At 42.4% G+C, this 12842-nt stretch overlaps 1 protein-coding gene across 1 annotated transcript; it reads right to left on the bottom strand.

Annotated features, from left to right (window-relative positions):
• Positions 1-486: 486 nt before the first annotated feature.
• On the bottom strand, positions 487-12594 carry LOC308169538 (uncharacterized protein; the record flags this gene model as incomplete). The annotated part of the gene is made up of 10 exons (XM_080544221.1): positions 487-664; positions 1278-1451; positions 2103-2219; positions 2901-3074; positions 4609-4782; positions 7041-7214; positions 7870-8043; positions 8658-8831; positions 11595-11712; positions 12555-12594. The coding sequence occupies 10 exons, from the start codon at positions 12592-12594 to the stop codon at positions 487-489; spliced, it is 1497 nt and encodes a 498-aa protein (XP_080400347.1).
• Between the last annotated feature and the right edge of the window lie 248 nt (positions 12595-12842).

The raw sequence follows: 12842 nt of genomic DNA, 5'->3' as shown, positions 1-12842 counted from the left end.
ACCTCACCCCTAACCCCCTAACTTTAGTCAAGATGACTTCACCTCACCTTTAACCTTTACCTCACCCCTAACCCCCTAACTTTAGTCAAGATGACCTCACCTCACCTTTAACCTTTACCTCACCCCAGTGTTTCCAGTTTGCCGTGTGGACTCCTCAGCTAGCCCACCCCTAACACATAACTCACCCCTGACCCTTAAAACCCCCCCCCCGCGCAAAAAAACTGAGATACATACACATGAAAATATGAACTAACATTTTAAAGTACTGTAGAATAATATATATCTATATGCATACATATAATCCTACGGTACTTTTATATCTGTGTCTGTCTCTCTGTGTGGTTTGTATATGTGACAGCAGCTGGTGATTGCTGTCGATTGGCAGCCTGGCAGACGATTTAATGTTAACCCCTAACTCACCCCTAACCCCAACCTCACCCTAACCCCTACCTTACCCCTAACCCTATAACTTTAATCAAGATGACCTCACCTCAGTGTTTCCAGTTTGCAGTGTGGACTCCTCAGTCCAGCAGAGAGCAGCTTCACACCTGAGTCCTGCAGGTTATTCCTACGGAGGTGCAGCTCTGTCAGACTAGAGGAGTTGGAGCTGAGAGCTGAGGCCAGAGACTCACAGCATCCCTCAGTCAGCTCACACAACGACAACCTGGGACCAGACATGTTTACATGGTAAGACCTCACATGAAGATGAAAGTAGCAACGGCAGCACTCACAGATATTGGTTGTGACAGTGAAGTATGAACACAGCAGGCCAGAACTAGAACCTTTCTTCCACCCCTAACCTTTACCTCACCCCTGACCCCTACCCCACCCCTAACACATAACTCACCTCTAAACCTTAACAAAATAAAAATACATGTTTAAAAAAACGACAGAGACAGAAAAGAGAAAATATCAAAGATAATATCAAAGTACTGTAGGATAGTATAAATATATCATCCTACAGGACTTTTATATCTGTGTCTGTCTCTCTGTGTGGTTTGTATATGTGACAGCAGCTGGTGAAACCAGGAACAAGTCGATTGGCAGCCGGGCAGACGATTTAATGTTCTGACTTTTATTCTGAAAAATCTAAATACATTTCAGCGTTGTTGAAAATCAATGACACCCTCACAAGTCAACTAACACAGCTTGTTTTGTGAACCTGCTAACAATGTCAATTGTTTGTATCCTAACACATAACCTCACCCTTTACCCCTACCTCACCTTTAACCCCTAACCCACCTCTAACCCTATAACTTTAATCAAGATGACCTCACCTCAGTGTTTCCAGTTTGCAGTGTGGACTCCTCAGTCCAGCAGAGAGCAGCTTCACACCTGAGTCCTGCAGCTTATTGCCAGTGAGGTCCAGCTCTGTCAGACTAGAGGAGTTGGAGCTGAGAGCTGAGGCCAGAGACTCACAGCATCCCTCAGTCAGCTGACACCTCCCCAACCTGGGACCAGACATGTTTACATGGTAAGACCTCACATGAAGATGAAAGTAGCAACGGCAGCACTCACAGATATTGGTTGTGACAGTGAAGTATGAACACAGCAGGCCAGAACTAGAACCTTTCTTTCACCCCTAACCTTTACCCCACCCCTGACCCCTACCCCACCCCTAACACATAACTCACCTCTAAACCTTTAAGAAGAAAAGAAAAAAGAAGAAAAAAAAACGACAGAGAGAGAAAAGAGAAAATGTCAAAGAAAATATAAAAGTACTGTAGGATAGTATAAATATATCATCCTACAGTACTTTTATATCTGTGTCTGTCTCTCTGTGTGGTTTGTATATGTGACAGCAGCTGGTGAAACCAGGAACAAGTCGATTGGCAGCCGGGCAGACGATTTAATGTTCTGACTTTAATTCTGAAAAATGTAAATACATTTCAGAGTTGATGAAAATCAATGACACACTCGCTAGTCAACTAACACAGCTTGTTTTGTGAGCCTGCTAACAATGTAAATTGTTTGTACCCTAACACATAACCTCACCCTTTACCCCTACCTCACCTTTAACCTTTATCTAACCCCTAACCCCTAACTCACCTCTAACCCCTATCTCACCCCTAACCCTATAACTTTAATCAAGATGACCTCACCTCAGTGTTTCCAGTTTGCAGTGTGGACTCCTCAGTCCAGCAGAGAGCAGCTTCACACCTGAGTCCTGCAGCTTATTCCAGCTGAGGTCCAGCTCTGTCAGACTAGAGGAGTTGGAGCTGAGGCCAGAGACTCACAGCATCCCTCAGTCAGCTGACACCTCTCCAACCTGGGACCAGACATGTTTACATGGTAAGACCTCACATGAAGATGAAAGTAGCAACGGCAGCACTCACAGATATTGGTTGTGACAGTGAAGTATGAACACAGCAGGCCAGAACTAGAACCTTTCTTTCACCCCTAACCTTTACCCCAACCCTGACCCCTACCCCACCCCTAACACATAACTCACCTCTAAACCTTAATAAAAAAAAATAATAAAAAAGAGAGAGAAAAGAGAAAATATCAAAGATAATATCAAAGTACTGTTGGATAGTATAAATATATCATCCTACAGTACTTTTATATCTGTGTCTGTCTCTCTGTGTGGTTATGTGACAGCATTTGGTGAAACAGGGAACAAGTCGATTGGCAGCCTGGCAGCCGATTTAATGTTCAGACTTTTATTCTAAAAAATCTAAATACATTTCAGCGTTGTTGAAAATCGATGACACCCTCACTAGTCAACTAACACAGCTTGTTTTGTGAGCCTGCTAACAATGTACATTTTTGTACCCTAACACATAACCTCACCCTTTACCCCTACCTCACCTTTAACCTTTATCTCACCCCTAACCCCTAACTCACCTCTAAACTTTACCTCACCCCTAACCCTATAACTTTAATCAAGATGACCTCACCTCAGTGTTTCCAGTTTGCAGTGTGGACTCCTCAGTCCAGCAGAGAGCAGCTTCACACCTGAGTCCTGCAGGTTATTCCAGCTGAGGTGCAGCTCTGTCAGACTAGAGGAGTTGGAGCTGAGAGCTGAGGCCAGAGACTCACAGCATCCCTCAGTCAGCTGACACCTCCCCAACCTGGGACCAGACATGTTTACATGGTAAGACCTCACATGAAGATGAAAGTAGCAACGGCAGCACTCACAGATATTGGTTGTGACAGTGAAGTATGAACACAGCAGGCCAGAAGTAGAACCTTTCTTCCACCCCTAACCTTTACCTCACCCCTGACCCCTACCCCACCCCCAGGGCTCGACAGTGCGACTGTTTTGGTCGCATTTGCGAGTGAATATATTTCTGTGCGACTTGGAAATACATTCAATCGCACCAGTGCGACTAAAAGACTGCTGAACTACTGTCATGCGCAGTCAAACGTATGTGTATAAGCGATGAGGGAATGAAAACAGTGAACAGAAACGCGTGTCGCAGAAATGCTTCACGCGCGTCCTATATGCGCTTAAAATGCGCATTATGGGTATATGGGATACAGCTCTCATAGTTCGTAGCGCTGTGTTTTGTTAGCCGCTAGCTGCTAGCTGCTAGCAGCGTTTGCTTCCGGTTTCATTACAAAGAGGTTAACCCTATATGTGCCTGACGTCTAACAACATTCAAATGACTCTAACTTCATATTTTTTCGGATTTCAATGTATGACACATCATTTGAAAGCTTATGATCCGTAGTGCCAATCCACAACACGTCACATTTGAAAGTGTTTATGTAATTTTTTTACATTTGAAAGTGTTTTTTGTTTATATATATTTATATTATACAATATACCAGTCATATTCTGGAATGTGTCCAAATGTTAAAGTTCCATAAGTATAAGCAAAATAAAGTAACAGTTAGTACTTTATAGTAGTAGCATAAAAAATAAAAAAAACACGAACCGTAAACCGTGACCTAAAAACCGAGGTTCATACCGAACCGTGGGCCAACTGAAATTAATATTCTTACTTCCCCTTTACATTGTGTGAGTCTCCATTTTTATTACGGCCAAGAGCCGGTTATGGTAATTTTGATATGTTATGATTATGATAATTTGTTGTCGTTGACGAAAATTGCGCAATTTTCATTGTGCTACTGAAATTCTTGGTGTGCTACTAAATGTTTCAACATGGTAGCACAGTGCTACCTGGGGAAAAGGTAAGCGTCAAGCCCTGCCCACCCCTAACACATAACTCACCTCTAAACCTTAAAAAAATTAAAATACATGTTTAAAAAAACGAGAGACAGAAAAGAGAAAATATCAAAGATAATATCAAAGTACTGTAGGATAGTATAAATATATCATCCTACAGTACTTTTATATCTGTGTCTGTCTCTCTGTGTGGTTTGTATATGTGACAGCAGCTGGTGAAACCAGGAACAAGTCGATTGTCAGCCTGGCAGACGATTTAATGTTCAGACTTTTATTCTGAAAAATCTAAATACATTTCAGCGTTGTTGAAAATCAATGACACCCTCACTAGTCAACTAACACAGCTTGTTTTGTGAACCTGCTAACAATGTCAATTGTTTGTACCCTAACACATAACCTCACCCTTTACCCCTACCTCACCTTTAACCCCTAACCCACCTCTAACCCTATAACTTTAATCAAGATGACCTCACCTCAGTGTTTCCAGTTTGCAGTGTGGACTCCTCAGTCCAGCAGAGAGCAGCTTCACACCTGAGTCCTGCAGCTTATTGTCAGTGAGGTCCAGCTCTGTCAGACTAGAGGAGTTGGAGCTGAGAGCTGAGGCCAGAGACTCACAGCATCCCTCAGTCAGCTGACACTCCTCCAACCTGGGACCAGACATGTTTACATGGTAAGACCTCACATGAAGATGAAAGTAGCAACGGCAGCACTCACAGATATTGGTTGTGACAGTGAAGTATGAACACAGCAGGCCAGAACTAGAACCTTTCTTTCACCCCTAACCTTTACCTCACCCCTGACCCCTACCCCACCCCTAACACATAACTCACCTCCAAACCTTAAAAAAATAAATAAATAATAAGAAAACGACACGGAGAGAAAAGAGAAAATATAAAAGAAAATATAAAAGTACTGTAGGATCAGTGTTTCCTCTACATGCATTTATTGGTGGCAGGCCGCCACGAATGAATTTCCTCCGCCACGAATTGATTCAGTCCACAAAAAAAAAAAAAAAAAGTTCTCAAAAAATAAAATAAAAAAAAATCTGAACATTTTAGCTGATTAAAATATATCTGATCCTAGATCAGCGCTATAATGGATGTTGACTAAAAGTGCACCTAAATCCACGCCCATCTCTCTCTAACCGCTGATCCAAAATCAGATTAATGACATTCAGTTGACGACGTGACACAAGGGCTCCTGATTGGTCTAAATGTGAACTGTGGTATTATTGTTATTGTGTACAGGCCACCGTAGTGACATCAGGGGGGTATTCCATCAACATCGCTAAAGGGAAAATCCAGGTTTAGTCTGATAAATCTCGCGAGAGTTCTTAAAAATATCCAGGCATATTCTGATAGGTCTCGCGAGAGTTATCAAAAATAAGCCAGGATTTTCCTTTAGCGACGTTGATGGAATACCCCCCAGGTCAGGTGGGCAGGTTACGACGAGACAACAAGAGACCGGTATTGTATATGCTTACAGAGCGAGTTAAAATAAAGACACTTACATTGAAATACAGAAGGACTCACGTGTATGTTTAATAGAATAACACGACATGGTGTCAGAAGTCCTGTAAGTGAGTGTTAAGAGTTAGATCGGCCGACAAGTGTCATTTGAGCTCGTGACGGTGAGAAGGGAGAAGAAAAGATGGATGCTAATGCTAACGCGGGAGCAGCTGCAGTCCAGAGAACGGCGCCAGTTTCAAGTGCTACGTTAGCAGACATTAGCAAGTCAAAAAACGATTCTTATGTGCCGTCACTTTAGCAACGACACAGTATTGTCAAGGGGAAAAGAAGGGGAGACGATTTTTTTATTGACAACGGAATTACATGCTGGAAAAACATGCAGCTAAAATTCAGGGAACATTTGGACAATAAGAGACACACGGGAGAAGTACGGGAAAACAGGGCTCATGTGGGTGTCATCAAAGGTAAGAGTTTGTTTTCTTTAACTCAGCTGATACTCAGCTGTTTACCGAATGCTCAATCTGACTGTGATTTTACTTCTGTAATGTGGTGGATTGACATCATTCACGCACGGAACTATAGGTTGAGACTATTGTTCCGTCCGTAGTACCCAAGTTGTTTAGACTGTTCTATTTACTGCTTGAGTGTGTTGTTGACAATCGTTCATGTCCTTCATTAAACGTTTAGCTTTGTCATTTGATACGCCGCCTACGACTACCATCTCTCTGCACTACAGTAAACAGTTAATCAGTAACGTTAGCCGCTTTTGTGCTCATGTAGGCCTACTTCGTATTATATTATAGCTGATGATCTTTGTGTGTGTGTATGTGACTGTCAGTCACAAGTTTATATTCTGTATATTCATTATTATTATTTTTTGGCCATCCTCTAGTTTTGGCTGTGATTAGATTTTTTTTTTTTTTTAAATAAAAAAAAATAGATTGTTGTTTTGAGCGCGCGTGCGCGTTTCAAAGGAGGCGTGCGTTTCATGCGCGTGCACGCTGCGCGCGCGGTCGCGGCCATCCGCCACCATTGTAAAAATTCCTGGAGGAAACACTGAGGATAGTATAAATATATCATCCTACAGGACTTTTATATCTGTGTCTGTCTCTCTGTGTGGTTTGTATATGTGACAGCAGCTGGTGAAACCAGGAACAAGTCGATTGGCAGCCGGGCAGACGATTTAATGTTCTGACTTTAATTCTGAAAAATGTAAATACATTTCAGAGTTGTTGAAAATCAATGACACACTCGCTAGTCAACTAACACAGCTTGTTTTGTGAGCCTGCTAACAATGTAAATTGTTTGTACACTAACACAAAACCTCACCCTTTACCCCTACCTCACCTTTAACCTTTATCTCACCCCTAACCCCTAACTCACCTCTAACCTTTACCTCACCCCTAACCCTATAACTTTAATCAAGATGACCTCACCTCAGTGTTTCCAGTTTGCAGTGTGGACTCCTCAGTCCAGCAGAGAGCAGCTTCACACCTGAGTCCTGCAGCTTATTGCCAGTGAGGTCCAGCTCTGTCAGACTAGAGGAGTTGGAGCTGAGAGCTGAGGCCAGAGACTCACAGCATCCCTCAGTCAGCTGACACCTCCCCAACCTGGGACCAGACATGTTTACATGGTAAGACCTCACATGAAGATGAAAGTAGCAACGGCAGCACTCACAGATATTGGTTGTGAAAGTGAAGTATGAACACAGCAGGCCAGAACTAGAACCTTTCTTTCACCCCTAACCTTTACCCCACCCCTGACCCCTACCCCACCCCTAACACATAACGCACCTCTAAACCTTAAAAAAATAAAATAATAAATAAATAAATGACACAGAGAGAGAAAAGAGAAAATATCAAAGAAAATATCAAAGTACTGTAGGATAGTATAAATATATCATCCTACAGTACTTTTATATCTGTGTCTGTCTCTCTGTGTGGTTTGTATATGTGACAGCAGCTGGTGAAACAGGGAACAAGTCGATTGGCAGCCTGGCAGACGATTTAATGTTCAGACTTTAATTCTGAAAAATGTAAATTCTTTCGGCGTTTTTGAAAATCAATGACACACTCACTAGTCAACTAACACAGCTTGTTTTGTGAGCCTGCTAACAAGGTAAATTGTTTGTACACTATCACAAAACCTCACCCTTTACCCCTACCTCACCTTTAACCTTTATCTCACCCCTAACCCCTAACCCCTAACTCACCTCTAACCTTTACCTTACCCCTAACCCTATAACTTTAATCAAGATGACCTCACCTCAGTGTTTCCAGTTTGCAGTGTGGACTCCTCAGTCCAGCAGAGAGCAGCTTCACACCTGAGTCCTGCAGGTCATTCAGACTGAGGTCCAGCTCTGTCAGACTAGAGGAGTTGGAGCTGAGAGCTGAGGCCAGAGACTCACAGCATCCCTCAGTCAGCCGACACCCCCCCAACCTGGGACCAGACATGTTTACATGGTAAGACCTCACATGAAGATGAAAGTAGCAACGGCAGCACTCACAGATATTGGTTGTGACAGTGAAGTATGAACACAGCAGGCCAGAACTAGAACCTTTCTTTCACCCCTAACCTTTACCCCACCCCTGACCCCTACCCCACCCCTAACACATAACGCACCCCTAACCCTTTAAGAAAAAAAAGAAAACGAAACAGAGAGAAAAGAGAAAATATAAAAGAAAATATAAAAGTACTGTAGGATAGTATAAATATATCATCCTACAGTACTTGTATATCTGTGTCTGTCTCTCTGTGTGGTTTGTATATGTGACAGCAGCTGGTGAAACCAGATTTAATGTTCAGACTTTTATTCTGAAAAATGTAAATTCATATGGCGTTGTTGAAAATCAATGACACACTCGCTAGTCAACTAACACAGCTTGTTTTGTGAGCCTGCTAACAATGTAAATTGTTTGTACACTAACACAAAACCTCACCCTTTACCCCTACCTCACCTTTAACCTTTATCTCACCCCTAACCCCTAACCCCTAAATCACCTCTAACCTTTACCTCACCCCTAACCCTATAACTTTAATCAAGATGACCTCACCTCAGTGTTTCCAGTTTGCAGTGTGGACTCCTCAGTCCAGCAGAGAGCAGCTTCACACCTGAGTCCTGCAGGTTATTGAGGCTGAGGTCCAGCCACGTCAGATTAGAGGAGTTGGAGCTGAGAGCTGAGGCCAGAGACTCACAGCATCCCTCAGTCAGCTGACACCCCCTCAACCTGGGACCAGACATGTTTACATGGTAAGACCTTACATGAAGATGAAACTGAAGCACTCACAGATTCACCCCTACATCACTTTTAACACATACCCCTTTTAACTAGGGATGCACGATATTATCGGCACCAATATTTATCGGCCCGATATTGGGGAATTAATGTTTATCGGTATCGGTATTTATTATAAAATTTAGCCGATATTTAACCGATAATATGAAGCCGGAAATATTTCTGCTTCCGGTTTCCGCGCTCAGGCACGCAGTTTGTATAGACGAGACGCGAGCGAAACATGCCTTCCCCGGTGTGGACATTCTTCACAATTTCTAAGGCAGATATTGCGTTTGCAATTTGCAATACATGAGTTACAACACAACGAATCTAATAAGTCACCTGAAGAATCACCATTGCAAGCACGCTGTATGGAAGGAATATCAAGCACTCGTTGTAGCAGAACACGGTAGCCTAGCCGCGAAAACAAAGCCATTGTGGATTTCATGAACTTACATGTAATGAATATACATGTAAACATACTGTATACTGTCTAAAGCTATGGTTAACATATACATGTAAACATACAGTATACTGTCTAAAGCTATGGTTAACATATACATGTAAACATACTGTATACTGTCTAAAGCAGGGGTGCTCATTACGTCGATCGCGATCGACCGGTCGATCGCGAAGGTAGTGTGGGTAGATCACACGGCATTGAAAAAAAAAAAATAAATAAATAAAAATTACAATAAAAACATTTAAATATTTTTTTTTGAAAAGTAGCCGGGGACGCCTCCCGTCTGGACCACACAGGAGAGGGCATCACTCAGCCCCGCGCCGCCTCACAACACACACACACACACACACACACACACACACACACACACACACAGACAAGCACACACACACACACACACACACACACACAGACAGACAGACACAAGCACACACACATGCACACACAGACAGACAGACACACACACACACACACACACACAGACAGACAGACAGACAGACAGACACACACAGACAGACACACACACACACACACTCCGCCGCCCGGAGACGTCGATGGCACCTGGCTTGGCACTGGCCAGTCTGGTGTAAACCACTCAGAGCTCCTGAGTTAATGTTAATGTTAATGGACTACCAGTGTGAATATTTGTTATATAGTTTAATAAATCTCTTCTTTGATTTTGAAACAGTGTAGCGTGGCCTTAATTTGTTATTATTACAGTACATTTTTGTGTTCGCAGCAATGGCAATATGTTTTATTTGGTTGGTAGATCTTGTTGAGCTGGTAATGTGAAAAGTAGCTCACAAGCCTAAAAAGTGTGAGCACCCCTGGTCTAAAGCTATGGTTAACATATACATGTAAACATGCAGTATACTGTCTAAAGCTATGGTTAACATACATGACATGTAAACATACAGTATACTGTCTAAAGCTATGGTTAACATATACATGTAAACATGCAGTATACTGTCTAAAGCTATGGTTAACATGTACATGTAAACATACAGTATACTGTCTAAAGCTATGGTTAACATGTACATGTAAACATACAGTATACTGTCTAAAGCTATGGTTAACATATACATGTAAACATGCAGTATACTGTCTAAAGCTATGGTTAACATACATGACATGTAAACATACAGTATACTGTCTAAAGCTATGGTTAACATATACATGTAAACATACAGTATACTGTCTAAAGCTATGGTTAACATGTACATGTAAACATACAGTATACTGTCTAAAGCTATGGTTAACATATACATGTAAACATGCAGTATACTGTCTAAAGCTATGGTTAACATATACATGTAAACATACAGTATACTGTCTAAAGCTATGGTTAACATATACATGTAAACATGCAGTATACTGTCTAAAGCTATGGTTAACATGTACATGTAAACATACAGTATACTGTCTAAAGCTATGGTTAACATATACATGTAAACATGCAGTATACTGTCTAAAGCTATGGTTAACATACATGACATGTAAACATACAGTATACTGTCTAAAGCTACGGTTAACATAAGATCTTTATGAACTTTGGCTAAAAAAAGCATTGTGCACTGTCTATAACAGATTCTGTTTGTTAGAGGAAATAATAAATGAACATTTGAAGAGTCAGAAGTGTTCTCTTTGTTGTGTTAACAATAGTGATGTAAGTTAGATTTGGTGAGATCACTATGGAATATTAAATCATCAATCTTTGCTCACTACATAGCCTTTCTTACCTTCAGGTGTGCATGAACTACAGGTTATCAACTGTGAAATTATATCTGAATGGTCTTTATTGTCATTGATATAGTACAGGTACCAAACAACGAAATTTGGGAGGGGGGCTCCCCTGGTGATAGGAAAGAAAAAATAAAATAATAATAATATCGGTATCGGTATCGGTTATCGGCCACGAGAAGCGGGTAAATATCGGTATCGGTATCGGTTGGAAAAAATGCATATCGTGCATCCCTACTTTTAACACATAACCCTACCTCACTCCTAACTCTTACTCCTACCTCACTGCTACTCACTGCATCTCTCAAGTTCAGTCTGGAGGAGAGAATAGGCCAATAACATAATGTCTCTCTCTGTCTCTCTGTCTCTCTCTCTCTCTCTCTGTCTCTCTGTCTCTCTCTCTCTCTCTGTCCCTCTCTCTTTCTCACACACACACACACACACACACGCACACACATCACAAATAAGTTAGCACACAGTATTCACAGGGCTGGTATCTATCAAATACTCACTTGGCTGTTCTGGAGACTTTGACCACTGGCATCAGCCTCAGAAGAGCCTTCTCTAAACCTCCTCTGATCCTCCTCTCCTCTGAGTATTTCTCCAGGTCAAACACATCCAGCTCCTCTTCTGAAGAGAGAGATGTTAGGACATACATAACCAGAACCTTTTCACACATTATTAAGAGAAATTCAGCATCGGTGAGGAATGGAGGGGGGGTTGCTGTGGAGGGGGAGGGAGAGAGACAGAGGGAGGGAGGCAGGGAGGGGAAGAGTGAGCAAAGGGGAGGGACAGGTGGGGAGGGAGGGTGAGGGAGAGAGAGGGAGTGTGTTTGTGTGCTTGTATTAAGAGAGATTCAACATAGTTCACCATCTGCTGTAGGGTTCACATTGAAGTTCACTTTGACTGGTCCTGCAAAATGGCAGCCAATCAGAGCAGGAGCAATGACTTGGCCTCCAGTCTGAGCTGTGTTGGTGGTACTGGTAGTAGTCTGAGGTGGGATGGAGGGAGCTGTTTCTCTCTGGGTGTCTGCTTCATGGACATGGGCTCCACCTGAGGGGGGGGGGGACATGTGGTGGGTGTTGTAATGTGTCTTTCTATTTCAATAAAGAAACATGACTCCATATCATTACAGGGGGGTCACAGTTGTATTTCACTGGTATGTCATCACAACCTTCTCTTCTGGCTGGAGAAGAGTATGAAGCATGTGTAGGGGCCTGTACACCACTGTCAAATACATGGTGTTTCTGCACCTCAAGATGGAGGAACGTACCTAGGTCTTTAAATAGAGACTAGGTGTGTAACTGTTGCAGATGGTAAACATTTGTCAATGTCTAGGTCTCATACCTTCAAAAGTGTGATACACTTTTAAAGTATCCGTGCACTAAAAAGACATGCATGGTATCATGGATATACTTGGAGCAGCAACTGATTTTGAGCGAATATTTATATTGTTTATGGAGTCACATTACCGTCCTCCTCATCCAGATTCCTGGCTGCAGACTCAGCCATGCTTGAATGGACTAAAGCAACTTAACCTGCAGAGAGAGAGAGAGAGAGAGAGAGAGAGAGAGAGAGAGAGAGAGAGAGAGAGAGAGAGAGAGAGAGAGAGAGAGAGGGAGAGAGTGTGAGAGAGAGAGAGAGAGACAGAGAGAGAGAGACAGAGACAGATAGAGAGAGACAGAGAGAGAGACAGGGAGAGGGAGACAGAGACAGAGATAGAGAGAGAAACACAGAGAGAGAGAGAGAGAGCGAGGGAG

This window comes from Nansenia antarctica, assembly GCF_963989245.1.
Source record: "Nansenia antarctica genome assembly, chromosome: 13".
Classification (NCBI taxonomy): domain Eukaryota; kingdom Metazoa; phylum Chordata; class Actinopteri; order Argentiniformes; family Microstomatidae; genus Nansenia; species Nansenia antarctica.
This window is presented reverse-complemented; position numbering and strand designations above follow the sequence as displayed.